Source organism: Pituophis catenifer, unplaced genomic scaffold (genome assembly GCF_029215685.1).
Source record: "Pituophis catenifer annectens isolate HBS135680 unplaced genomic scaffold, rPitCat1.0.hap2 SCAF_17, whole genome shotgun sequence".
NCBI lineage: Eukaryota > Metazoa > Chordata > Lepidosauria > Squamata > Colubridae > Pituophis > Pituophis catenifer.
Window position 1 is genome coordinate 5166633 of NW_027256897.1, and position 23955 is coordinate 5190587.

At 43.8% G+C, this 23955-nt stretch overlaps 1 protein-coding gene across 1 annotated transcript in view; it reads right to left on the minus strand.

The window, feature by feature from the left end:
* Positions 1-3965: 3965 nt before the first annotated feature.
* EEIG1 (estrogen-induced osteoclastogenesis regulator 1) overlaps positions 3966-23955 on the minus strand; it is a 63693-nt gene continuing 43703 nt past the window's right edge. The window contains exons 4-12 of the mRNA XM_070955570.1: positions 21745-21774; positions 14897-15013; positions 14497-14543; positions 11017-11183; positions 10676-10780; positions 8473-8662; positions 7595-7716; positions 6062-6131; positions 3966-5262 (exon numbers count right to left, since the gene is read on the minus strand). Coding sequence (XP_070811671.1) covers positions 5217-5262; positions 6062-6131; positions 7595-7716; positions 8473-8662; positions 10676-10780; positions 11017-11183; positions 14497-14543; positions 14897-15013; positions 21745-21774 — 894 coding nt within the window. The 3' untranslated portion in view covers positions 3966-5216. The remainder of the gene's footprint in view (positions 5263-6061; positions 6132-7594; positions 7717-8472; positions 8663-10675; positions 10781-11016; positions 11184-14496; positions 14544-14896; positions 15014-21744; positions 21775-23955) is intronic.

Here is a 23955-nt window from a genome sequence, read left to right on the forward strand (position 1 = left end):
ATTTAAAACCGGAAATATTTCTGTTGGGCATCATACCTGACAAATATAGTAAAAGAAATGTATATTTAATAATACATGTGTTAATCGTGCTCGCACAACATTGGAAGGGCGAGGAGATGCCCACAGAAGATAACAAAAATTTTAGAATGTGCAGAAATGAATAAACTAATGTTTGAAATTAAGGAAGACACTGAATATTTTGAGGTATGGGATCTGTTCTACTGATAAGAGAAATAGGAGTAAGAACTTCAAAAACCATAAGAGAAAGATCAATCTTATTAGGATTGTTTACCGTAACTTATTAATTTTGATTAATTTTGATTAGTATTAACAATATGTATTGATGTTATGAGGGAAAAAGCAGTTATTATGAGATTACTTTTAGAGAATACTATTTTAATTATTGTGATGCTTATTACTCAAAAGAACTGTAACCAGACAACACACTGTCTATATGGATTTTGAATATGTTGCTCCTTTTTATTGATATTAATAAAAAGAAAAAGAAAAGAAAATTTAATTGTCTATTGCATCCATGTAATCTCCAGGATTTGAGATCAGCTGTGTGCGCGCGTCAAGATTTCGGAAGCAAAACGAAAAAAACAGCGAGACGCTAATTGTGATGTACCAAAGAAAACCCAATTTTTATTTCCGCCCCCCCAAAACCATTACGACATTTGATTTTATAGTGATTTTTCTTCTTTTTATAACTGTGGCTTTTCTACCAGGTAACAGAGAATACAAAACAAAGACTGTTTGAATCAAAGACAGCACAGCATTCAATACAAAAATGATAAATACTAGAAGAACAAGTTAAAACCGGGGAATATGTAGTTCTATGACTGATTCTTCTCCGGGCCCAATACTTTTTGAAAAATATATTTGGAAATGGAGCAGCAGGGGTGGGTGGAAGGAAAAATTAAAAAAAAAAATATTTTCTATAAATGCTGTTTAAGGATTTGAGTTTTAATCTACTTTTCAGATTTCAGTACACATCAAAACTATCTCTTCCGGCAATTCTCTACCTTAAATTTTGCATAGTCCTGGGTTTTTTTTAAAATTTCTTTTTCTCTCTTCCAAAAATATCTTTCCTGCTTATAGAAATATCTGAATATAAATCGCGGGTGCCTTTCGAAATCTCTAAAAAGTTTCGTTTGCTTTTCAAGAAAATAAAACGCGATTTCTTTTTCTTCTCTCTTTTCTTAACAAACCCCTGAAAAATATGGGCTTAAAAAGCAACAGCAAACTTAAGAAAAACGTCACTTCTTAAAGCACGGGTTAAGAATTTATTCGAGTTTATTCTTTTACATTCCAAGTTCGTTTGATTTTTGGGAGTCAGGGCAAAAAGGATCTTTGTCCTTGGAAGCTGGCGAGGGAAGAGGGAAAAGTCATGCAGCTTTGAAGTTGGCTTAGGTGGGAAAAGTCAGATTATTATTCTTTTTTTCCCGAGGGGGGAAAACTGGACAGCCACAAAGTTTGGGTGTCAGAGAAATTATTGTGCCTCTAAGAGACCAGCTCTGTCTACAGAGCCTAAAGAAGGAAGGGTAGCCAACTTGAAAGGGAAATGGCATTTTCTTCAAACAGCTCCTGAGATCACACATGAAGGAGAGATCTGCTCTCTGGTGGATCCCCTCTCCAGGAGGGGGCATCCTGATCCGTACCTTAGTGGAATGGGAGGAAATCACCTTCCAGAGGTTTACAACCTGAGTGCAGCCCAGCTGCCTCGATCAAGTTTTTTTTTCCCTTTCCTTTCCTTTTAAAACTTTTATTTTTTTCCAAAGGGGAAGATTTAACTGCAGAAGGAAGCATAATAATAATAATAATAAAAAAAGAAGTAAGCAAGCCATTTGGGAGCGGGTCACTGCGGAACTATTTTTTTTTTTTAAAAAAGCGTTAATAAAATAAAAAAATAGGGAATAAATTTTTCTGAAGAGATTAGAGCGGGCGCTGGGGGAAACTGGGAAGCGTGCTAGATTTGCACCCGAGATAGGAAGATGCTTTCTTTGCAACTTGCCTTGTACAAATTCTTCACTGGGAAATGAACTGCTCTCACGGCCTCGTTGCCATTTTGCAAAAAATTGAATTATTCTCATGGCCTCATTGCCATTTTGCAAAATTGGACAGCCTCGTTGCCATTTTGCAAAAAAATTGAATGAATTATTCTCACGGCCTCATTGCCATTTTGCAAAATTGGACGGCCTCGTTGCCATTTTGCAAAAAAAAAAAAAATTGAATTATTCTCATGGTCTCATTGCCATTTTGCAAAATTGGACGGCCTCGTTGCCATTTTGCAAAAAAAAATTGAATGAATTATTCTCATGGTCTCATTGCCATTTTGCAAAATCGGAGGGTGTGGATGTTTCTTCACCCTTTCCAGAAACAGCTCATCTCTTCTCTTGAGAACTTCTGCTCAAGAGGAATTTTTTTTTTCCTGCTGCAGAACCAACCAAGCCCAAAAACAAGTCCATGCGTGGAAGGAGAACAGAATCCAGCTGTGCTCGCTTCCTTGCTGGCTAAGCTGGATTCACAGCTTGGGTTGGGGGTGCCGTTTCGATGTTTCACCAAATCTTGGTTCTCCGATGGATGGGCGAGCGCCGAAACCCCCCCCAAATGTTGAAGGAACGCAACAAGCGAGAAACTAGAGAGAAATCAAAACTCCTTTGTTGCTTTCCTCCCTCCCTGCTCAAGTTAGACATCATTATAAAACAACAGCCCGACGCATACTAGATAAGCAATGAAACAATGATTTAAACCCTTCCCTCCCTCCAAAATTCGCAACGTTACACCAGCCTGCTGGGTTGATCAACGACAACAACAACAAAAAATCAATATATTTCAAAAAATCAAAATGGGGAGGAGAAAGGAGGTTAAACCGTGGTGTAAGAAGGTCAAATTAAAAAGCAACCATTTTCCAAACGGTATCTCTAGGTTTACTGTCCCACATAGTGCTTGGCTAGGTGTGACCAATATCATAAAAAGCAGAATTTGCTCACCAGGAGAAGAAAAAAAAACACATATATTTAAGTTGTACTGCTTCACCCATTCGTGGTGGGACAGGCCACTGGAGACCAACAGAGATATCTCAAGAAGCTTGGGCTTCTTCCCATGCCCCAGGTCCTTCTTAGCATGTGAATCGTGGTGGTCCCGTTATAGAAAAGTTCCAGAGGACCTCTTCTGACATGGCCAAGATTTCACAAGGCCACCAACTTCCAGATGAAGTTTTCCAGGTCTCTCCTGGAGATTCTAGACTGTTCCCAAGTTTCTCCTTTTTGCTGGAGATCAGGGTCAATCTAGGATGGTCAGGGCGGGTTTGAGGCTCTCTTGATCGGCCTCGAGCTGGGTTGGAGTCTTCAACTCATACCACCTTTGGCTAGCTCAGCTGAGATAGGAGAGGAACGTTCTGGTCAGTGGTTTGGGTGGAGAACCCAACTTCTGGCAGATCCTCATCACTGATGACTCCCTTGCTACCACCAATGTCCAGGTGCCCCTCTCCTCAATTCTTGACCCTGTTCTGAATACCATTTGCCCACTCTTGTTTAGACCAGTCAGTAGTCTAAAGGCATGTGGAGGAGATGACACCTCAAGCCATTACTAAACCAAGTGAAATGTATGTGTGTATGCACTCAATTGATGCCTCGATCAAGGCCAAGCTACTTTCTTGAAATGGGGAAAACCTGAGTCTTTCCCTCCCCACCCCCCACAAAAGCAACAAGTGAAGGGGTGGGGGGAGAAACACCCTATACGTAGGATGAAACTGTGCAGGTCTTCTAGATGTAGCTTGCAGAAGACCAATGTAAGAATGCAACATGGGGAAAACCAGCCTCATAGCTTCTACACCGAGCTCTAAAACTTGCTGTGTTTCCTACAGAAATCTCAACATCTGGATGGAGAGGGCAATAAAAGCATCCATCTGATGGAAAGACAAATCCAGGAAGTCCCACCCCCCCCCCAAAAAACCAGTAGAACTCAGTTGAGGACGTAACAGTTGAGTGATGATCGCTGATGCTACCTTCCTCATTTCATTGCTTATGGAGTTTGGATTCATCACAGACTCCAACATGCTCTATGGGAAAGCAAGTGACCGGGGAACATTTTGGCATGTTGTGATGGAACCTTCTCCACCATGTTTGGATGGGAGGAAAGGAGGCCCCTGGCTTAACCTTCTCAATGCTCAATGCTTCTGTTTCAAATCGAAACCCAACCGAGGAGAATCCTAACCCAACGTGTTTTGCGTCTAGAAGGCAACGATGTTGGAACTGATACGGAATATTTTTCGACTGTACTACCGAGCGAAAACAGAACTTGGAGCTTCTCCACCCCTCACCTGGCAGCAGTGTGTGTGTGTGTTACCCAAAACTAATGTTCTTTTTTTTTAAAAAATGAAAAAGTCAAGAGCGGTTCCCATTGAGGAAAACCAAAAGCTGAGCACATTTGAGGTTCTTCAAGAGTCGCCTTGCATGGTAGCTGGCCGAGGTCATCCCCCTTCCTTGTCCTGCAGGAGAAGGAGGACTTCAAGCTAGAACCTGAACTGCACTCAGCATCTGCAAAGCTTTCCATGGCTCACGGATGCTTGAAAGAAAGTTTCTGAGGAGACCACAAACACACACAAGCGGTTTCCTATGAAAGACAGAACGTGGGGAGGACTTCTGGGTTCAAAGCGGTGACGTAGCTGGACCTTCGTTCCTTGCGTATCAGCCCTTGGAGGGATAAATGCAAGAGAGGAGATGCAGATGAACCAACCGTTGAATCTTCACGACGGTCGCGACTAAGCAAGGTTTCCAATTTGAGACTTTCTTGGACGGGAGAGCGGGAGGGAAGTGTTCACAGTGGTGTAAACTAGGTGGCGGAGAAAGGATTGGTCAAACCACGCTCGCCGAACCGTGGTGCTTGGCACAAGAGCCATCCTGAGTTGCTGTCCCTCCAAGGGAGCCGTTGCATGTGGGCAGGATGGTTGATCCCGTGCTTTCTGAATATCGTCGACGTTACCTTCCCAGATCCCACATAAAGTGCCTGTTTATGAAGTACCTCTGGGCAGGTGAGGAGTGCTTGGATTCCAAAAAAATTTTGAGAAGTCCTGCCCGGAATGTTATGTGCAGAGAAGATTAAAAAAGAAAAAGAAAGGAAGAAAGAAAAACGGTGTGGGGTGGGGGAGGAAATGACCACCCACCCTAACTGCTGAGACAGGTTTCCATCCGGGGGACCCATCTAGTTCGCATTTAATGGGTTTCGATGACCACTGGCTCGTAAACTCCAGACGAGACTCTGCAGGAAAAAAAGGCAGGAGAAAGACACTGTGATAGAAGAATGTGTGGTTTAAAAGAACAGAAGGACGAGATTTTGACTTAAACTAAGAAACATGGATCGGTTTGGGGCTCTAAGCGTACAAAGATACTGTTTTGACCTAGACTTCAGCAGCCAGCACAATCTTAGTTCTGGCAAACCTCTTTAATTCAGTCCGAAAGGCTTCTTAAACAGTCTTTCAGGGGAGTGTTTACAAACACCCACCTTATCTACCTTGGAATGCAGCCAGAGAGCTAATTGCCAAACGCAGGGCAAGGCCAAACTTAGCCCAGAGTCAAACAGAGCTTTTCCAGAGCTTTAACCGACCAGATGAACTAATTGCTTCCTGCAAAAGCTCACTTCCCATTCGCTTCTCTTTTATGTCTTATGGGAGGGGCCAATCGTCTCCAAGCCTTACTCCCAAGTCGACCCTGTTTCCTTAATTGTTCTTGTCTTCTGGTAACTCTGCGCATGCACACACTGGGAACAGGCTCCCGCTGTTCTTCTGCCTCTCTGATGTCAAACTCCTGAGACTCCGGAGGCAGCAAAGAACTACCAGATGGTCTTGGCCCCCTCTCTGCCTCCGACTCAGAGCCCTCGTCTGAGCCTTCCCCAGACTCCAGAGACTGGCCCACGTTTCTCCCCAACCTCCTCACTGTCCGAATCTGCTGCCAGCTCTGCTGGCTGCTGGCGGGCCAACAACAGATACACTTAGAAAATCCTGCATTCCTCCTGAGGCTTAAACCCCAAGTATCGAAAAGCGACTGCAGTAGGACCATACCTGTTTGCTAGCTGAATCCCGCTTAGGGTAGTTGTGCCATCTCGGCTCACAAACAGCCTCAGGTTACTATCTGGAAGACAAAAACGAAGAGGGCTGCAATTGCAGAGATATCCAGGAGGAAAATATTTTAGCCTTTCTTAAAAGATGTTGGGAAAATGCCAGCTCGGCTGGAAGGAAGGGTCAAGCAGGGGCCTAGCTTGGAATCCTTGAGCAACTGCAAGAGGCACAAGCTTGAACTTTCTCAAGAGCTATGAATCTAGTCGTTTCCAGAGGAAGGCAAGTGATCTGGAAAGATTCTTGTAACTCAGGCAGAAAACAATAAAATTGCTTTCTTCAGCTACTTACGAATGGCTCTGGTTGCTTGTGTCTGACAAATAAGTGCCTGGCACAGGGGTTTGGGCTCTCAATCCTAGAATCCCCCAGCCAAGGCTTAGGAATTCTGGGAGACGAAGTTCAAGGCAGGCTCCAGTTGGTGGTGAAATTGGAAAGTTGGAAGGCTGCACAACAGGTGAAGGAAAATGGGGTGAAAGCTTGGTGGCGCAGTGGTTAGAGTGCAGTACTGCAGGCTACTTCTGCTGACTGCCTGCAATTTGGCAGAACGAATCTCACCAGGCTCAAGGTTGACTCAGCCTTCCATCCTTTCGAGGTGGGTAAAATGAGGACCCAGATTGTTGGGGGCAATAGGCCGACTCTGTAAACCGCTTAGAGAGACTAACTCTGGTGATTGCCAGCAGTTCGATTCCCACCGGCTCAAGGTTGACTCAGCCTTCCGTCCTTTCGAGGTGGGTAAAATGAGGACCCAGATTGTTGGGGGCAATAGGTTGACTCTGTAAACCATTTAGGGAGGGCTGTGAAAGCACTGCGAAGCGGTATATAAGTCTAAGTGCTATTCCTATTTATCTCTGTCTGACTATCTATTATTATTATTATTATTATTATTATTATTATTATTATTATTATTATTATTATTATTATTATTATTTCAATTTATATACCGCCCTTCTCCTATTGGACTCAGGGCGGTGCACAGCCAAGGATAAAAAACATACCAATACAAAATTTAAAATCAATTAAAAGAATTATACAGCTTTGGTCCACAATTTAAAACGATCCAATTAAAACCCAATTTACACTTAAAAGCTAAAAGCTAGAAAGAGCTAAAAAAGAGCTTAAAAAAAAGGGGGGGGGTTATCTATCTATCTATCTATCTATCTATCTATCTATCTATCTATCTATCTATCTATCTATCTATCCATCCATCCATCCATCCATCCATCCATCCATTTATCAGCCATGGTGGCACAGTGATTAAAATGCAGTACTGCAGGCTAACTCTGCCAACTGCCAGAGTTCAAATCTCACCGGCTCAAGGTTGACTCAGCCTTCTGTCCTTCTGAGGTGGGTAAAATGAGGACCCAGATTGTTGGGGGGCAAGAGGCTGACTCTGTAAACCGCCTAGAGAGGGCTGTAAAAGCACTGTGAAGCAGTATATAAGTCTAAGTGCTATTGCTATTAGGAGGCGGGATATCTCACCTTCAGTGTTGCTGACGTTGGTGAAATCTTGGCTTTGCATGATCTTCTCCACAATGTCACCTGCGTCGATCCGGGTGTCGTCCACCCAGGTGGGATGGCTTTCTACAGAATCCTTTTTCCTTCTGCCGGAAAAGAGGTGAACAAAGACATGTATTAAAAAAAAGCAATATGTGACGTTTGCAACCAAATGACCTTAAGTGCCAGATTTATTTTAAGACGGAAGAGACTGTTGTGGTCTGCCAGCAGCCTGCAGAGGTGGCATTAGTCGGACAGTGAGGAGGCTGGGGAGGAACATGGCCCAGTCCTGGACTCTGGGGAAGGCTCGGATGAGGGCACTGTGTCAGAAGCAGAGATGGGGCCAGGGCCATCTGGGAGTGATGTGCGGACTCCGGAGCCCCCAGAGTCGGACAGCAGAGAAACTGGAGGATCCTGCTCCTAGTGCGCGCATGCGCAAATCTGCCAGAAGGCACAAACAATTAAAACAAAAGGGATGACTTGGAAGTAAGGCCAGGAGATGATTGGCCCCTCCCATAAGGCTTAAAAGAGCAGCAAAGGCTCTTGGGCTCTTTGTAGGTAAGCAACGTTGCTAACTCTGTTTCCCGTCGGCATTTCTTGTTTGTTTCTGAATGTCATGGGGCTTTGCCAAGTAAGGCCTTTGGCAGGGTGTCAAAGATAAAGGTTGGTGATTACCCTGAAGGACTTCTTCCGAAGGACTTGTTTTTTGCAACTAATTGGGACTCAGCTGGGAATGAACGTAATTCTTAGATGTTACAAGAAAATAGGTTTATTTGGGACTAATTGTGCCTTGTAATGACTCAGTAAGCCTAGGTCACAACAGAGATGTTCTCCTCTGCCATTCCAGCTCAGACTGTACTTACCGAGAAGATCTGTCCGACAAAAGGTTTGGCCTGGGGGGTCTCGGTGGCTTCTCCAACCTGTGCTCCCGTTCGCCTTCAGGGCATTCGACCGTCATGCTGAGACCTCCGGAGGCGCTGCTGCTGGTTGACGTGTTCCGGCGGTGGGTCAGGTCCGACAGGCTGGAGGATCTGGAGTGCTCGGTGCTGTATCCTGCAAACGAGAACATCAGGACAACCTTGATGGGCAGGCCGGGAACCATCTGAATCCAGCGTTTTGTTCCCGACAAAATGGCCCACCAGAAGAACATCTGAAGCTTCTTAGCAGGAGATGGAGACGTACCTCTTCTACCGAGGATGTTACCTGAGATGCTACCTTCACCGCAGAGGTGATCTTTAGTCTTCAGGACTAACAAGATAAACCGATTATCATGTAGGATAAACCATCCTACATGAATTTAGCTATCTCCCTCTCTGTTTAACAGCAACTCAATCGGAATAGAGCTGGAAGGGGCCTTGGAGGTCTTCTAGTCCAGCCCCGTGCTCAAGCAGGAGACCCTATACCCTTTCAGACAAGTGACTGTCCAGTCTCTTCTTCAAAACCGCCAGTGATGAAGCACCTGCAACTTCTGGTGGCAAGCTGTTCCACTGGTTAATGGTCCTCACTATTAGGAAGTTTCTCCTTAATTCCAAGTTGCTTCTCTCCTTGATTAGTTTCCATCCATTGCTTCTTGTCTTGCCTTCTGCTGTTTTGTAGAATAATTTGACCCCCTCTTCTTTGTGGCAGCCCCTCAAATACTGGAATATTGCTATCATGTCCCCCTCCACAAGTCCTTCTTTTCTCTAGACTAGCCAAACCCAAATCCTGCAACTGTTCTGTCAGGTTACGATGTCGTCTCAAATAAACTGCATTTCCAAACAAATAGTCTTTGATGAAATCTTTCATTTATTGAGCACAACAATCTGTCCCCGACTCCATCGTAGTCAGCACTGACCTTCTGACCCCAAACCCTCCCTTTCCGTTCCCCAATTCTCTGCGTCTCATTGGCCATCTTCCAAGTCACTCTTCCCATATCTACTACTTCAGCTCATAGGAATGTTGCCCCTTCCATCCCATCTCTTAGGGGATAATATCTTCAGGGAAAATAAGTAGGTGAAGAGTCAAGTGTCCTCTTCTCTTCCTTATGTCAGCACTGGAATGAATGTAGCTTGGAGTGCTGACATGTTCTTCATATGTCTTACTCTCCAAGCCTTTAATCCTCTTAGTTTGCTCTTCTCTGCACTTTTTCCAAAGTCTCAATATCTTTTTTTGTAATGGAGTGACCAAAATTGGATGCAGTACTCCAGGTGTGGCCTTACTAAGACTTTACAAAGCAGTACTAATACTCCATCACAATGCCTTGGGCTGTGAATATCCCAAACTTACAGCAATAATGTAAATTTTACAGTATACAGTAAAAACAACAACAACCACCAACGATTCTTGCTGGTTTAGCTAGCATAAAAGATAAAACTACCTATATTTATTAAACATTGCCACCCCAGTAAAAAGAAAATGAAAACTCTCATTGGTTTAAGTTAGGATAATTTTTTTTTTTAATTACTACCATGTTTTCCCCAAAATAAAACCGGGTCTTATATCATTTTTTGCTCTAAAAGATGCATTAGGGCTTATTTTTTATTTGATTTATATGCCGCCTTTCTCCGGAGACTCAGGGCGGCTTACAATGCGTTAAGCAATAGCCTTCATTCTTTTGTATATTTATACAAAGTCAGCTTATTGCCCCCACAACTGGGTCCTCAATTTACCTACCTTAGAAAGGATGGAAGGCTGAGTTAACCTTGAGCCTGGCGAGATTTGAACCTGCAGTAATTGCAGGCAGCTGGTCTTAATAACAGGGTACTTTAGACCACTGTACTACCAAGGCTTATTTTCTGGTTAGATTTTATTTTTGGGGAAATACAGTATTAATTGCATCCGTCTGGCTGATGATCTTAACTGTGGCTTATTTTTGGGGTAGGGCTTATATTACAAGAATCTTGAAAAATCATGCTAGGGCTAATTTTCCGGTTGGGTCTTATTTTCGGGGAAACAGGGTAATGCAATTGTATCATTTTATCGTTTTGTTTTAGGTCTGGTTCTGCCTGGAAAAAAGACGGTTAGAAATCGGAGCACCACTAAGATCGGCTCATGAAAACTCGGCTCTCGGTGGGATGGGACACTGACCAGAGATTTTGGACTGCTGGCTGGCATAGCTTGAATTTCGCGAGTGTCCGGAATGAAACACTTCTTCTGGACTTGATAAATTCTGGTCCGCTTCTTCCAAAGCCCCTGGAAAGGAAAAAAAAAAATATATCAGAATTAGCTGCCGAGCTGATCATCTTTCCCCCATCAAGTGAAATAAGGAAGCTGAGTAGTTTAAACCAAGGCTATTAAAAATTTAGATCCCGTTTTTGCATTTTGGAGGTGAGGAGGAGAATCACGTAAGTGAAGTGCCTTGATACCTTTCATTTTTTTTAATCTTTCCCAAATTTTGGACCGGGGTAGAAAATATCCTGTGTTCATACCTGATCCCAGAATGGTGGCCCTGGGCTTGTTCTGACGGATGGAACCGATCGAAGACGGTGGGTTGGTGCTGGGAGTTACAGTCCGGCTGGTTCCCTCCCCTTTGCAGGTGAGCTGCAGGCTCGAGTCTTGTCCTGGGATGGCCACGGATTTGGCCGTGGAGGGCGGGCTGTGAAAAGGCAGAACGGGCTTTTATTGGAAAGAATAAAGCTGGGGTGGCCGTCTTGCACAACCGTGTTGATCTAGTGGCTAAGAAACCAAGCTAGAAAGTGGGAGACCGTGAGTTCTAGTCCAGCCTTAGCCATGAAAGCTGGCTGGGTGATTTTGCGCCAATCACCAGGAGATGGTGAGTTCTAGTACCGTCTCAGGCATGAAAGCTGGGTGAGCGACTTTGTATCAATCACTAGGAGACGGTGAGTTCTAGTCCAGCCTTAGACATGAAAGCTGGCTGGGTGATTTTGCGCCAATCACCAGGAGAGGGTGACTTCTAGTACAGTCTCAGGCATGAAAGCTGGGTGAACGACTTTGTATCACTCACTAGGAGACCATGAGTTCTAGTCCAGTCTTAGCCATGAAAGCTGGTTGGTTGACTCTGGACCAATACCAGGAGAGGGTAAGTTCTAGTACTGTCTCAGGCATGAAAGCTGGCTGGGTGTCTTTGGATCAATACCAGGAGAGGGTGAGTTCTAGTACTGTCTTAGGCATGAAAGCTGGGTGAACGACTTTGTATCACTCACTAGGAGACCATGAGTTGTAGTCCAGTCTTAGCCATGAAAGCTGGTTGGTTGACTTTGGACCAATACCAGGAGAGGGTGAGTTCTAGTACTGTCTCAGGCATGAAAGCTGGTTGGTTGACTTTGGATCAATACCAGGAGAGGGTGAGTTCTAGTACTGTCTTAGGCATGAAAGCTGGGTGAACGACTTTGTATCACTCACTAGGAGACCATGAGTTCTAGTCCAGTCTTAGCCATGAAAGCTGGTTGGTTGACTTTGGACCAATACCAGGAGAGGGTGAGTTCTAGTACTGTCTCAGGCATGAAAGCTGGCTGGGTGTCTTTGGATCAATACCAGGAGAGGGTAAGTTCTAGTACTGTCTCAGGCATGAAAGCTGGTTGGGTGTCTTTGGATCAATACCAGGAGAGGGTGAGTTCTAGTACTGTCTCAGGCATGAAAGCTGGTTGGTTGACTTTGGACCAATACCAGGAGAGGGTGAGTTCTAGTACTGTCTCAGGCATGAAAGCTGGCTGGTTGACTTTGGGCCAATACCAGGAGATGGTGAGTTCTAGTCCTGTTTTAGGCATGAAAGCCGGCTGGGTGACTTTGGGCCGATCACCAGGAGACGGTGAGTTCTAGTCCTGTTCTTACAGCTGATTGACTTTGGATCAATACCAGGAGATGCTGAGTTCTAGTACCACCTTTAAGCATGAAAGCTGGTCGAGTGACTTTGGGCTAGTCCCTCTCTATCAGCCCTGCCCACCTCATAGGGCTGTTGTTGTTGTTGTGGGGAAAAGAGGAGCAGGAAGTTGTGTTGGGGTACGTTCGCCGCCTCAAATTATTTGCAAAAACTAATGAAGGCGGGATGCAAATAAACAAATCAAATAATTAAAGAACCAGCCAGGTCAAAAGTTGAGTAGAGAACAGAAGGTGGAACAAGAGCCTTGGTAGTACAGTGGTCTAAAGCACCCTGTTATTAACACAGCTGCCTGCAATTACTGCTGGTTCGAATCTCTCCAAGGCTCAAGGTTGACTCAGCCTTCCATCCTTTCTAAGGTAGATAAATTGAGGACCCAGTTTGTGGGGGCAATAAGCTGACTTTGTATAAATATACAAATGGATGAAGGCTATTGCTTAACGCATTGTAAGCCGCCCTGAGTCTCCGGAGAAGGGCGGCATATAAATCAAATTAAAAAAAAAAAAAAAAGAGGGCCTTTTAAGAAAGCCCCGAATTTAAGCAAAGCTCTTCAGGAGGGCTGAATAAAAATAAAACCAACAACCCAAGAGGACAAATCTTGGATTGGAGATGGAAATATAAAAGCACTGGAAACTGAGCAATCTGGGAATGCGGCTGGAATTTCCTCTTTTCTCTCCCCCTCCCACTTTGAAAAAAAAACAGGGGGGGGGCCTTCGCGGGCCTTAGACACCATTTTGACACCGGCGGACTTCAACCGAGCTGGTGACAAGGTTGGTCTTGCAAAAAAACAAACAAACAAATAAACAAACAAATAAACAAACAAACACATATACACACACACACCTATGCAACAAGTTTGTTTTCTCTTCTGCTGCCTTGGTTACCGGTATTAAATTGCCAACACCTTTTGCCTACTGCAAAATGCCACACCTCTGGCAGGTATGTTCTGAGCTGCTGGTAGCTAATCAGCAGCCACCTCCTTGGAAAGTCAACAATCGCACACCTGTCGCTTTGTTCCAATGATTTTTTTAAAAAATACAAAACCTCTTTTATTTTTTGTGAATCTAACGTGTCCTGGGATAAATGTTGCAGGATCCACAATCTGGGCCGGTCGCCGGGATCAGAGGTTTTTAAGTCTTCCGAGCTTTTGGATTCGGGCTGGAGCCCATCTTCGGGGAAGTTCTCTCTAGCAAGAGTGTGTGCTGTGTGTGGTATTTACAGGGTGCCTGGTTTTGTGTGTGTCGCTTGGGGTGTGTTGATGGCTGGCTTTTAAATCATCGGCTGCCCAGCCCTCGCCTTCTAAGTACTTGGTAAAAAGGTAAAGGTTCCCCTTGCATATATGTGCCAGTCGTTCCCGACTCTAGGGGACGGTGCTCATCTCCGTTTCAAAGCCGAAGAGCCAGTGCTGTCCGAAGACGTCTCTGTGGTCATGTGGCCAGCATGACTCAATGCCAAAGGTGCACAGAACGCTGTTCCCTTCCCACCAAAGGTGGTCCCTATTTTTCTACTTGCATTTTTTACATGCTTTCGAACTGCTAGGTTGGCAGAAGCTGGGACAAGTCACGGGAGCTCACCCCGTTACACGGCAGCACTAGGGATTCGAACCGCTGAACTGCCGACCTTCTGATCGACAAGCTCGGCATCTTAGCCACCACATCCCTTAAGTACTTGGTAGACTGGTGGTAAAATCAGCACTCCTGTTGACTGACGAGGGGCCTGTTTCCCCAGGCTTCAATCTCTTTTCCCTGGCTGTTTTTGTCCCTGCTCGTCCAACAATCTTAGTAGCTGCAAAACTGAATGTGCGTCTTTGTTCGTTGTGAGGCTACCAATGGAGTCCAGAAAGCACACACTCTACTAGAGAGAAGTTCCCTGAAGATGGGGCTCCAGGACGAGTCTGAAAGCTCGGAAGACAGAACCTTTGGGCGTTGTCGCCGACCCAGATTGGATCCTCTTTGTTTTTCTCCTTTCCAATCTTCTCCTTCAGCCACCAGCAGGACATTAAGAGCTATGGAGATAACCTGGCCTTTGAAACCCCCTCCCCGAAGGGTTTTAAGCTTCCCCAAAGACTCACGTTTTGAAACAAGGATCTCCGGATAAGAGGGACATGCCAATCGTGACCTGCCAAAGAATGAATACAAGAGAGAGAAGGAAAACTCATGAAAAACAACCTGCAAAGGGTGTGCGAAATAAATGAATTAAAACACAGGGGCTCTTGATAAGGACCTGGAGAGAGGGGTCAACTTATTCTCCAAAGCCACCGAAGTCTTATATTTTTTTGAACCCTGAAATAAGCGCTTGGCCTTATTGCCATGCGCTCAAAAGCCCGATTGGGCTTATTATCAGGGGAATGTCTTATTTTGGGGGAAACAGGGTAGTTTTTTTTTATCTCCGGCACATCTCTCAGCCGCCACCCCTGTCCATCGCCCCCGCCCCTCAATCCTTTCCTCCATCCAGAGGTCCTTCAGACTTACCTTCAGGATGGAATTGTCCTGCCTGGTGTTCTTGGTGTCGTATCCTTCCAACAAGCAACATCGGACGGTCAGGCCCGAGCCTGCAAATTCGGCTAAATTCAGGTCGGTGAAACCCAGCTGTAAAGGCAACAGAGGGAGGATCAGGATGCATGAAAAGCTACAGGTTCCAGGCGAATCACAAGTTTACAATCCCTTGTGCGCTCCAGGAAGAGCCGTTTGGGAGAGATTGGACAATCATTGGCCTGAAATGGCATAGGGTTTCCTGCCTGAGCACGAGGTTGGACTAGAAGACCTTCAAGGTCCCTTCCAACTCTATTATTCTGCCTTGCAAGACAATTTAAGAAGACCCAGAAAATGCAGTGTTTCTTCTATTCTATTTCTATTCCATTCCATTCCATTGTATTCATTATTTCATTCTCCTATTCTATTCTATTCCATTGCATTCCATATTCTGTTCTATTCCAAATTCTATTCTATTCCTATTCATTATTTCAGTCTCTATTATCTTATCTTCTCCCCTCCATTCCATTTACTCTATTCTATACTCTCTACTCTACTCTTCTTTTCATACTATTCTATTCTATTCTATTCTATTCTATTCTATTCTATTCTATTCTATTCTATTCTATTCTATTCTATTCTATTCTTCATTCCAATATTATTCTATTCTATTCTATTCTATTTATTATTAGTCATATTTGTCTGCCGCCCACTCTCCGAGGACTCTGGGCAGCTTACACCAAAGACAGTATACTAAACAGCATATTGTCCCCTAACAATCTGGATCCTCATTCCAAAATTATTTTATTCTGTTCTGTTCTGTTCTGTTCTGTTCTGTTCTGTTCTGTTCTGTTCTGTTCTATTCTATTCTATTCTATTCCTTAATCTATTCTATTCTATCCCTTAATCTATTCTATTCTATCCTATCCCTTAACCTATTCTATTCTATTCTATCCCTTAACCTATTCTATTCTATTCTTTAATCTATTCTATTCTATTCTATTCTATTCTATTCTATTCTATTCTATTCTATTCTATTCTATTCCTTAACCTATTCTATTCTATTCTATTCTTTAATCTACTCTATTCTATTCTATCCCTTAACCTATTCTATTCTATTCTATTCTATTCTATTCTATTCTATTCTATTCTATTCTTGATGATTCTTGACAATGCATCTTTTCTTTTATGTACACTGAGAGCATATGCACCAAGACAAATTCCTTGTGTGTCCAATCACACTTGGCCAATAAAAGAATTCTATTCTATTCTATTCTATTCTATTCTATTCTATTCTATTCTATTCTATTCTATTCTATTCTATTCTATTCTATTCTATTCCTTAATCTATTCTATTCTATTCTATTCTATTCTATTCTATTCTATTCTATTCTATTCTATTCTAAATTTAATTCTAATTCTATTCTCTATTCTGTTCTTTTCACTATCCTAACCTTGACCTTGACTTTCAGAAAACCCTGATTGTCCTGGGAAAGAACTAGGATTATCTTCAGTACTCTGGCAAGGAAAGCGTTAACTCGCCCGGAGAGGTTGCATAACCAAGGACACCGAACACGCCAGGTCACTGATGTGGAAAAGGTTCACTCCCATGTATGTGTACACAGATATAATAAGGCACTCTTTGTCCTAAGATCATCCCGGAATCCATGCCGCCAGCCCGGGGAAAGAGAGAAAGAATTGAGAGTGGGAGAAGAGGAAAGCTAGGAAGAAGGTTGAAAGGGAAGCATCTCCAGGCACATTATAAAAAACAACACCACACAGGTAGTCCTCGAATTACAACAATTTGTTTCGTCACCGTTTGCAGTTACAACGGCACTGAAAAAAGTAACTTCGGACCGTTTTTCACACTTGCGACCTTTGTAGCATTCAAAGTCATGTGATTCGAAATCGGGACACTTGGCAACCAGTTCATGCTTACGACGGTCGCAGCCGTGGTGCGAAGTGAGTCACGCGATTCCCCCTTTTATGACCTTCCGACAGCAAAGTCCAAGCCGGGTTCACTTAACAACCGGGCCACTAACTTGAGAACGGCGGTGATTCGCTCCACAAGGAAGGCCATAGAAGGGAGCAAAAGTCCCCTTGAACAAATGCCTCGCCTGAGAACAGAAATCTGGGGCTCAATTGTGGTTGGAAGTCGAGTCGACTACCTGTATGGAGCAGGGGTGAAATCCAATTTTTTTTCCCTACCGGTTCTGTGGGCGTGGCTTGGTGGGCGTGGCAGGGGAAGGATATTGCAAAATCTCCATTCCCTCCCCACTCCAGGGGAAGGATACTGCAAAATCCCCATTCCCTCCCCACTCCAGAGGGAAAGATACTGCAAAATCTCCATTCCCTCCCCACTCCAGGGGAAGGATACTGTAAAATCCCCTTTCTCTCCCCACTCCAGAGGGAAAGATACTGCAAAATCTCCATTCCCTCCCCACTCCAGGGGAAGGATACTGTAAAATCCCCTTTCTCTCCCCACTCCAGGGGAAGGATACTGCAAAATCTCCATTCCCTCCCTACTCCAGGGGAAGGATACTGCAAAATCCCCATTCCCTCCCCACTCCAGGGGGAAAGGATACTGCAAAATCTCCATTTCCATCCCCACTCCAGGGGAAGGATGCTGCAAAATCTCCATTTCCATCCCCACTCCAGGGGAAGGATGCTGCAAAATCTCCATTCCCTCCCCACTCCAGGGGAAGGATGTTGCAAAATCTCCATTCCCTCCCCACTCCAGGGGGAAAGGATACTGCAAAATCCCCATTCCCTCCCCACTCCAGGGGGAAAGGATACTGCAAAATCTCCATTCCCATCCCACTCCAGGGGAAGGATACTACAAAATCCCCATTCTCTCCCCACTCCAGGGGAAGGATATTGCAAAATCTCCATTCCCTCCCCACTCCACGGGAAGGATACTGCAAAATCTCCGTCCCCACCCCACTCTGGGGCCAGCCAGAGGTAGCATTTGTCGGTTCTCTGAACTACTCAAAATTTCCGCTACCGGTTCTCCAGAACCCGTCAGAACCTGCTGGATTTCAGCCCTGGTGTAAGAGTGTCAAGAGGTTCTCCAGGGTCTGATTAGAGACAAACTGATTAAAGGCACAACTAGAAAAAGAATGGGGAAGGAGGGGGATGCTTTTGATTTTACTTCATTTTCAAGGCCTAAGAGATACAATCAAATTTAACTTTTAGTCTCGACGCAGATGTTGCGTTGCAGAAGACCCACAGAAACAGGCAGGGGGTGGCTGATGGGGGGTGACATTTCCTGCAGTTTCCCCTCTTCCCACAGCTGCAAAAAAACAAAACAAAACCCCAAAACCACATTTAAACCAATCTTTCGACTGTTCTCCGAAGCCTGTGAGCGATTCGGAAACCGCGTGGCAGAATTGCACGCGGAGTCTTTGCACGAAACCCACTTCCTGTTTCTCTTCGCCGACGTGCCAAATTATGTGTGATGTTTTACAGCTTAAAAAAAAAAAAAAAAAGTTTTGAGTTTGTTCCGAACCAGGTCAGCCTGCTCCTTTCTTCTTCTCCCTCCGTCTATGGGTGAACTGCGTCGATTCGACTTTTGGCTTGGCTTAAAAAAAAAAACGGAGGGAGGTTTAGATATAAACGCAACGCAGGAGTTGCTAACTTTGTGCAAATTAAAAGAGCCAGGGGGAAGAGATTTGCAAAATCTCCAGAAAAGGTTGTTAAAAGGTAAAAAAAGGTTCCCCTCGCACATCTGTGCTAGTCGTTCCTGACTCTAGGGGGCGGTGCTCGTCTCCGTTTCAAAGCTGAAGAGCCAGCACTGTCCGAAGACGTCTCCGTGGTCATGTGGCCGGCATGAATCAACGCCAAAGGCGCAAGGAACGCTGTTCCCTTCCCACCAAAGGTGGTCCCTATTTTTCTACTTGCATTTTTTACCTGCTTTCGAACTGCTAGGTTGGCAGAAGCTGGGACAAGTCACGGGAGCTCACTCCGTTACGCGGCAGCACTAGGGATTCGAACCGCTGAACTGCCGACCTTTCAATCGACCAGCTCAGTGTCTTAGCCACTGAGCCACCGTGTCCCACATTTGCCGGTTAGGAGTGGACAAAGAGACAACACAAGCCTGGACTCCTGAATCCTCAGGGATAGTAGGGAAACTATGGGTAGTTTTTGACTTACAACGGTTCGTTTAGAGACCATTCAAAGTTACAGAGAGTGACTTACAACTGCTTTTCATCCTTATGACCCTTGCAGCATCCCCATGGTTATGTGATCAAAATTTAGGCGCGTGACAACTGACTCGTATTTATGACGGTTGCAGCGTCCCGGGGTCATGCAAATCCCTTTTTGCGACCTTCTGATGATCAAAGTCAATGGGGAAGCCAGATGGACTTATCCATCTGGCAGTGGTTCACTTAACAACTGGGCAAGAAAGAAAGGTCATTAAATGGGGCAAGCCTCAGTTCACAAAATGTCTCGTTTAGCAATAGAAATGTTGAGCTCCATTGTGGCCATAAGCTGAGGACTCCTTGTACAGATATCTTGTAAGTGGATGGACAACAGCTAGTTAACAGCAGACAGGGAAATGTGTCTGACGTTTGATCTCTCTCTCTTTCTGTTTCTCTTTTTCTCTCTCTATGTTCCCCGTCTCTCTCTTTTTTTCCTGTCTCTTTCTTTTGCTCTGTCTCTGTCTCTCTTTTTCTGTCTCTCTCTCTCTTTCTTTCTTTCTTTCTTTCTATGTCCCCCGTCTTTCTTTTTTTGTCGCTTTCTTTTTGTCTGTCTTTCTTTTCCTCTTTCTCTCTTTCTATGTCCCCCGTCTCTTTCTCTGTCTCTCTTTCTCTTTCTCTGTCTCTCTTTCTTTCTCTTTCTCTGTCTTTTTATATCCTCTGGTCTCTCTTTCTTTTTCTCTCTGTCTCTTTCTCTTTCTTTCTGTCTCTTTTTTCTGTCTCTCTTTCTCTTTTTGTCTTTCTTTTTCTCTTTCTTTCTCTTTCTATGTCCCCCGTCTCTCTTTCTTTTTCTGTGTCTTTTTCTCTTTGTCTCTTTCTCTCTCTCTTTCTATGTACCACCTCTCTCTGTCTCTCTTTCTTTTTCTCTTTCTCTCTTTCTCTTTCTATGTCCCCCCCTTCTCTCTCTTTCTTTTTCTCTTTCTCTCACTGTCTTTTTTTCTGTCTCTGTCTCTCTCTCTCCACACACACACACACACACACACAGAGAGACAGATATATTTTCAATATTTTACAACTGGCAAAATTACTGGTGTGTAAAGTTAGAACAATTTGAACGCTTCACTGTTCAGGGGACAGGTTGTCCTTACACGACAAATCTCTGTTCTTCTCGGCCAAGCTGAGAAAAAAAAAACACCTGTCTTTCGTTTATCCTCAGCAATGAATTATGCCGGAATTTATATCTTACACTTTACACTTTGTCTTATTTTTGGGGGAAGACTATAAATAGCCTCGGGCCAAAGAGCCAGGCCAGGGTTAAATGACCCGTAAAGACTCAGTTTTGGTTCTGTTTCAGGCCAGATTCCTGTTTTAGACTTGTTAAGAGTCCTTTGTTATCGCTGCGGTCCAGAAGTGATAGATTTCATCAAACCACGGCTGGCCCTGAAATCCATTAGTGCCTTTGTCTCCAATGGCCTGGCCTGCAGATTTCTGCCATCAGGGTGTCTAAATTGGGGTTTAAAAAGAGGTCAGAATAGAATAGAATAACAGAGTTGGAAGGGACCTTGGAGGTCTTCTAGTCCAACCCTCTGCTTAGGCAGGAAACCCTACACCACTTCAGGCAAATGGTTATCCAACCTCTGCTTAAAAACTTCCAGTGTTGGAGCATTTACCATTTCTGGAGGCAAGTTGTTCCACTGATTAATTGTTCTCACTGTCAGGAAATTTCTCCTTAGTTCTAAGTTGCTTCTCTCCTTGATGAGTTTCCACCCATTGGTTCTTGTCCTGCCCTCAGGTGCTTTGGAGAATAGGTTGACTCCCCTCTTCTTTGGGGCAGCCCCTGAGATATTGGAAGACTGCTATCCTGTCTCCCCTAGTCCTTCTTTTTATTAAACTAGACATATCAAATTCCAGCAAACGTTCTTTATATGTTTTATAAAGAAGAGAAGAGAAGAGAAGAGAAGAGGAGAGGAGAGGAGAGGAGAGAAGAGAATAACAGAGTTGGAAGGGACCTTGGAGGTCTTCTAGTCCAACCCCCTGCTTAGGCAGGAAACCCTACAACACTTCAGACCAATGGTTATCCAACATCTTAAAAACTTCCAGTGTTGGAGCATTCACAACTTCTGGTGGCAAGTTGTTCCACTGGTTAACTGTTCCAACTGAAAGGAAATTTCTCCTTAGTTCTAAGTTGCTTCTCTCCTTGATGAGTTTCCACCCATCACTTCTTGTCCTGCCCTCAGGTGCTTTGGAGAATAGCTTGGTTCACACCTTATAACATGTTTGAACAAGGTTTTGGTGGTGGTGGTATCAATTTCGGGCCGGAAGGAAGCATCTTACGCTGGATGTTCAGAAACTTTTGCTATTTTTCCTCCGGGTTTTAGATAATTTTTTTGGATCTCTCGAGTTGTTTTAAACTCTAGATCCCAAGATTACTTTAAAACTTAGGGTACAATGTACAGGTATCACTCCTGGTTCTGGGGAAGGGTGTTTAAAAGGAGCTCTGGAGACCCTGTGCAAAATTGGCTTGCTTAACTTTGCAATCTCTAGCAGTCTTACAACCAGTATCTTCTAAACTCTCTTGGATTTTAGGAAGAGGAACCCAGATCTGCCCCCAAGTTTCAAGAGACGGCTGAGGGAAGGCGTGTTTGCAAACCCAGACCCGATCATCATCTAACACAGCTTTGCTCTGGATGGCTTGGTGTGTTCTCTTACCTTGGAATAGGCTTTCCCGCCCTTCAGTTCCTGCCACAACAGGAAACAAAAAAGAAAAGAGAACGTCAGTTTACGGAGAAGGACTCAAGAGAAACATAAGTTATTTTACAAATGAGGGACCCAACACAAGCTATTTGATGCTGGTTTGTTTATTTTTTTGGTGCTTGGATGGAAATTTTAGAATAGAATAGAATAGAATAAGAAGAATTGGAAGGGACCTTGGAGGTCTTCTAGTCCAACCCCCTGCTTAGGCAGGAAACCCTACACCCCTTCAGACAAATGGTTATCCAACATCGTCTTAAAAACTTTCAGTGTTGGATCATTCACAACTTCTGGAGGCAAGTTGTTCCACTGGTTAATTGTTCTCACTGTCAGGAAATTTCTCCTTAGTTCTAAGTTGTTTTTTTCCTTGATGAGTTTCCACCCATTGCTTCTTGTCCTGCCCTCAGGGGCTTTGGAGAATAGCTTGACTCCCTCTTCTTTGGGGCAGCCCCTTGAATACTGGAATATTGCTATCATGTCCCCACTGGTCCTCCTTTTCTCTACACTAGCCAAACCTAAATCCTGCAACCGTTCTCCATACGTTTTAGTCTCCAGGCCTTCAACCCTCTTAGTTGCTCTTTTTTTCTTTTTTGGGGCAGCCCCTGAGATACTGGAACACTGCTATCATGTCTCCCCTAGTCCTTCTCTTCATTAAACTAGACATACCCAGTTCCTGCAACCGTTCTTCATATGTTTTAGCCTCCAGTCCCCTAATCCTCTTTGTTGCTGTTCTTTGCACTCTTTCTAGAGTCTCAACAACTTTTTTTACATCGTGGCCAGCAAAACTGGATGCAGGATTCCAAGTGTGGCCTTACCAAAATGCATTATAGAGTGGTACTAACACTTATTATTATTATTATTATTATTATTATTATTATTATTATTATTATTATTATTATTTAATCTTTAGTGAGATTCACAGCCTTTGAGGCTGGTTAATAGCTCAGCAGCTCGAGTCCTAACCAAGGACCTAGGAACTGTTAAGGTATCGTCGGAGGATGTAAGCTGTTCCGAGTAAGGTGGTTTTTTGTAGAGTCAAAATGTTCAAGTCTGGCAAATTTAGAATTTCTAAATAGCGGGGTAGCCCTTTGGGTATTGCTCCGAGGGCTCCAATTACAGTTGGGACAACACACGATTTCTTTTTCCACAGTCGCTCAACTTCAATTTGCAAGTCCCGGTACTTTGTGATTTTTTCTTGCTGCTTATCTTCAATTCGTGCATCACCAGGTATTGCAATGTCAATGAACCATACTTTTTTCTTTTCAACTATTGTTATGTCAGGTGTGTTGTGGACCAAGTGCCTGTCAGTCTGAATCCTAAAGTCCCACAAGATCTTGAGTTTCTCATTCTCTAAAACTTTCTCAACCTGATGTTCTCAGTGGTTTTTGCTGTACTCAAATCCAAACTTCTGGCACAATTTCCAGTGAATGATTTTAGCAATCATTATAATAATAATAATAATAATAATAATAATAATAATAATAATAATAATAATAATAATAATAATAATAATAATAATAATAATATTATCTTTAGTGAGAGTCACAGCCTTCGAGGCTGGTTAATAGCTCAGCAGCTTGAGTCCCAACCAAGGACCTAGGAACTGTTAAGGTATCGTCGGAGGATGTAAGTTGTTGTTGTTGTTGTTATTATTATTATTATTATTATTGAGATTTATATGCCGCCCTATCTCCAGCCGGACTCAGGGCGGCTCACAACAATAAAAAAACATCTAATGAAAAAGTTAAAAAGAAATTAAATCCAAATCTCATAATTTAACAGTTAAAAGTGCAATTAAGACTAACAAGTGAAAAATTTCCCATGTTCTTGATTCTATCCCTCTGTTAATGCAGCCAATCTTGGCTTGGTCAACACAGTTGTGCCACCTGCTTTGCATAGCCATCGGGAACTGGGTTTAGAGACAGGCTTCGTTTTCAATACCGTCCAGGAAGGAAAGATTTCTTCCTGCGCTGAAAACTTGTGATTCGTTTCAGCTTCCAGTCCCCTAATCCTCTTGGTTGCTTTTGCCTGCACTCTTTCTAGAGTCTCTACATCTTTTTTACATCGTGACCATCATGGATGCAATATTCCAAGTGTGGCCTTACCAAGGCATTATAAAGCGGTATTAATACTTCCCGTGATCTTGATTCTATCCCTCTGTTTATGCAG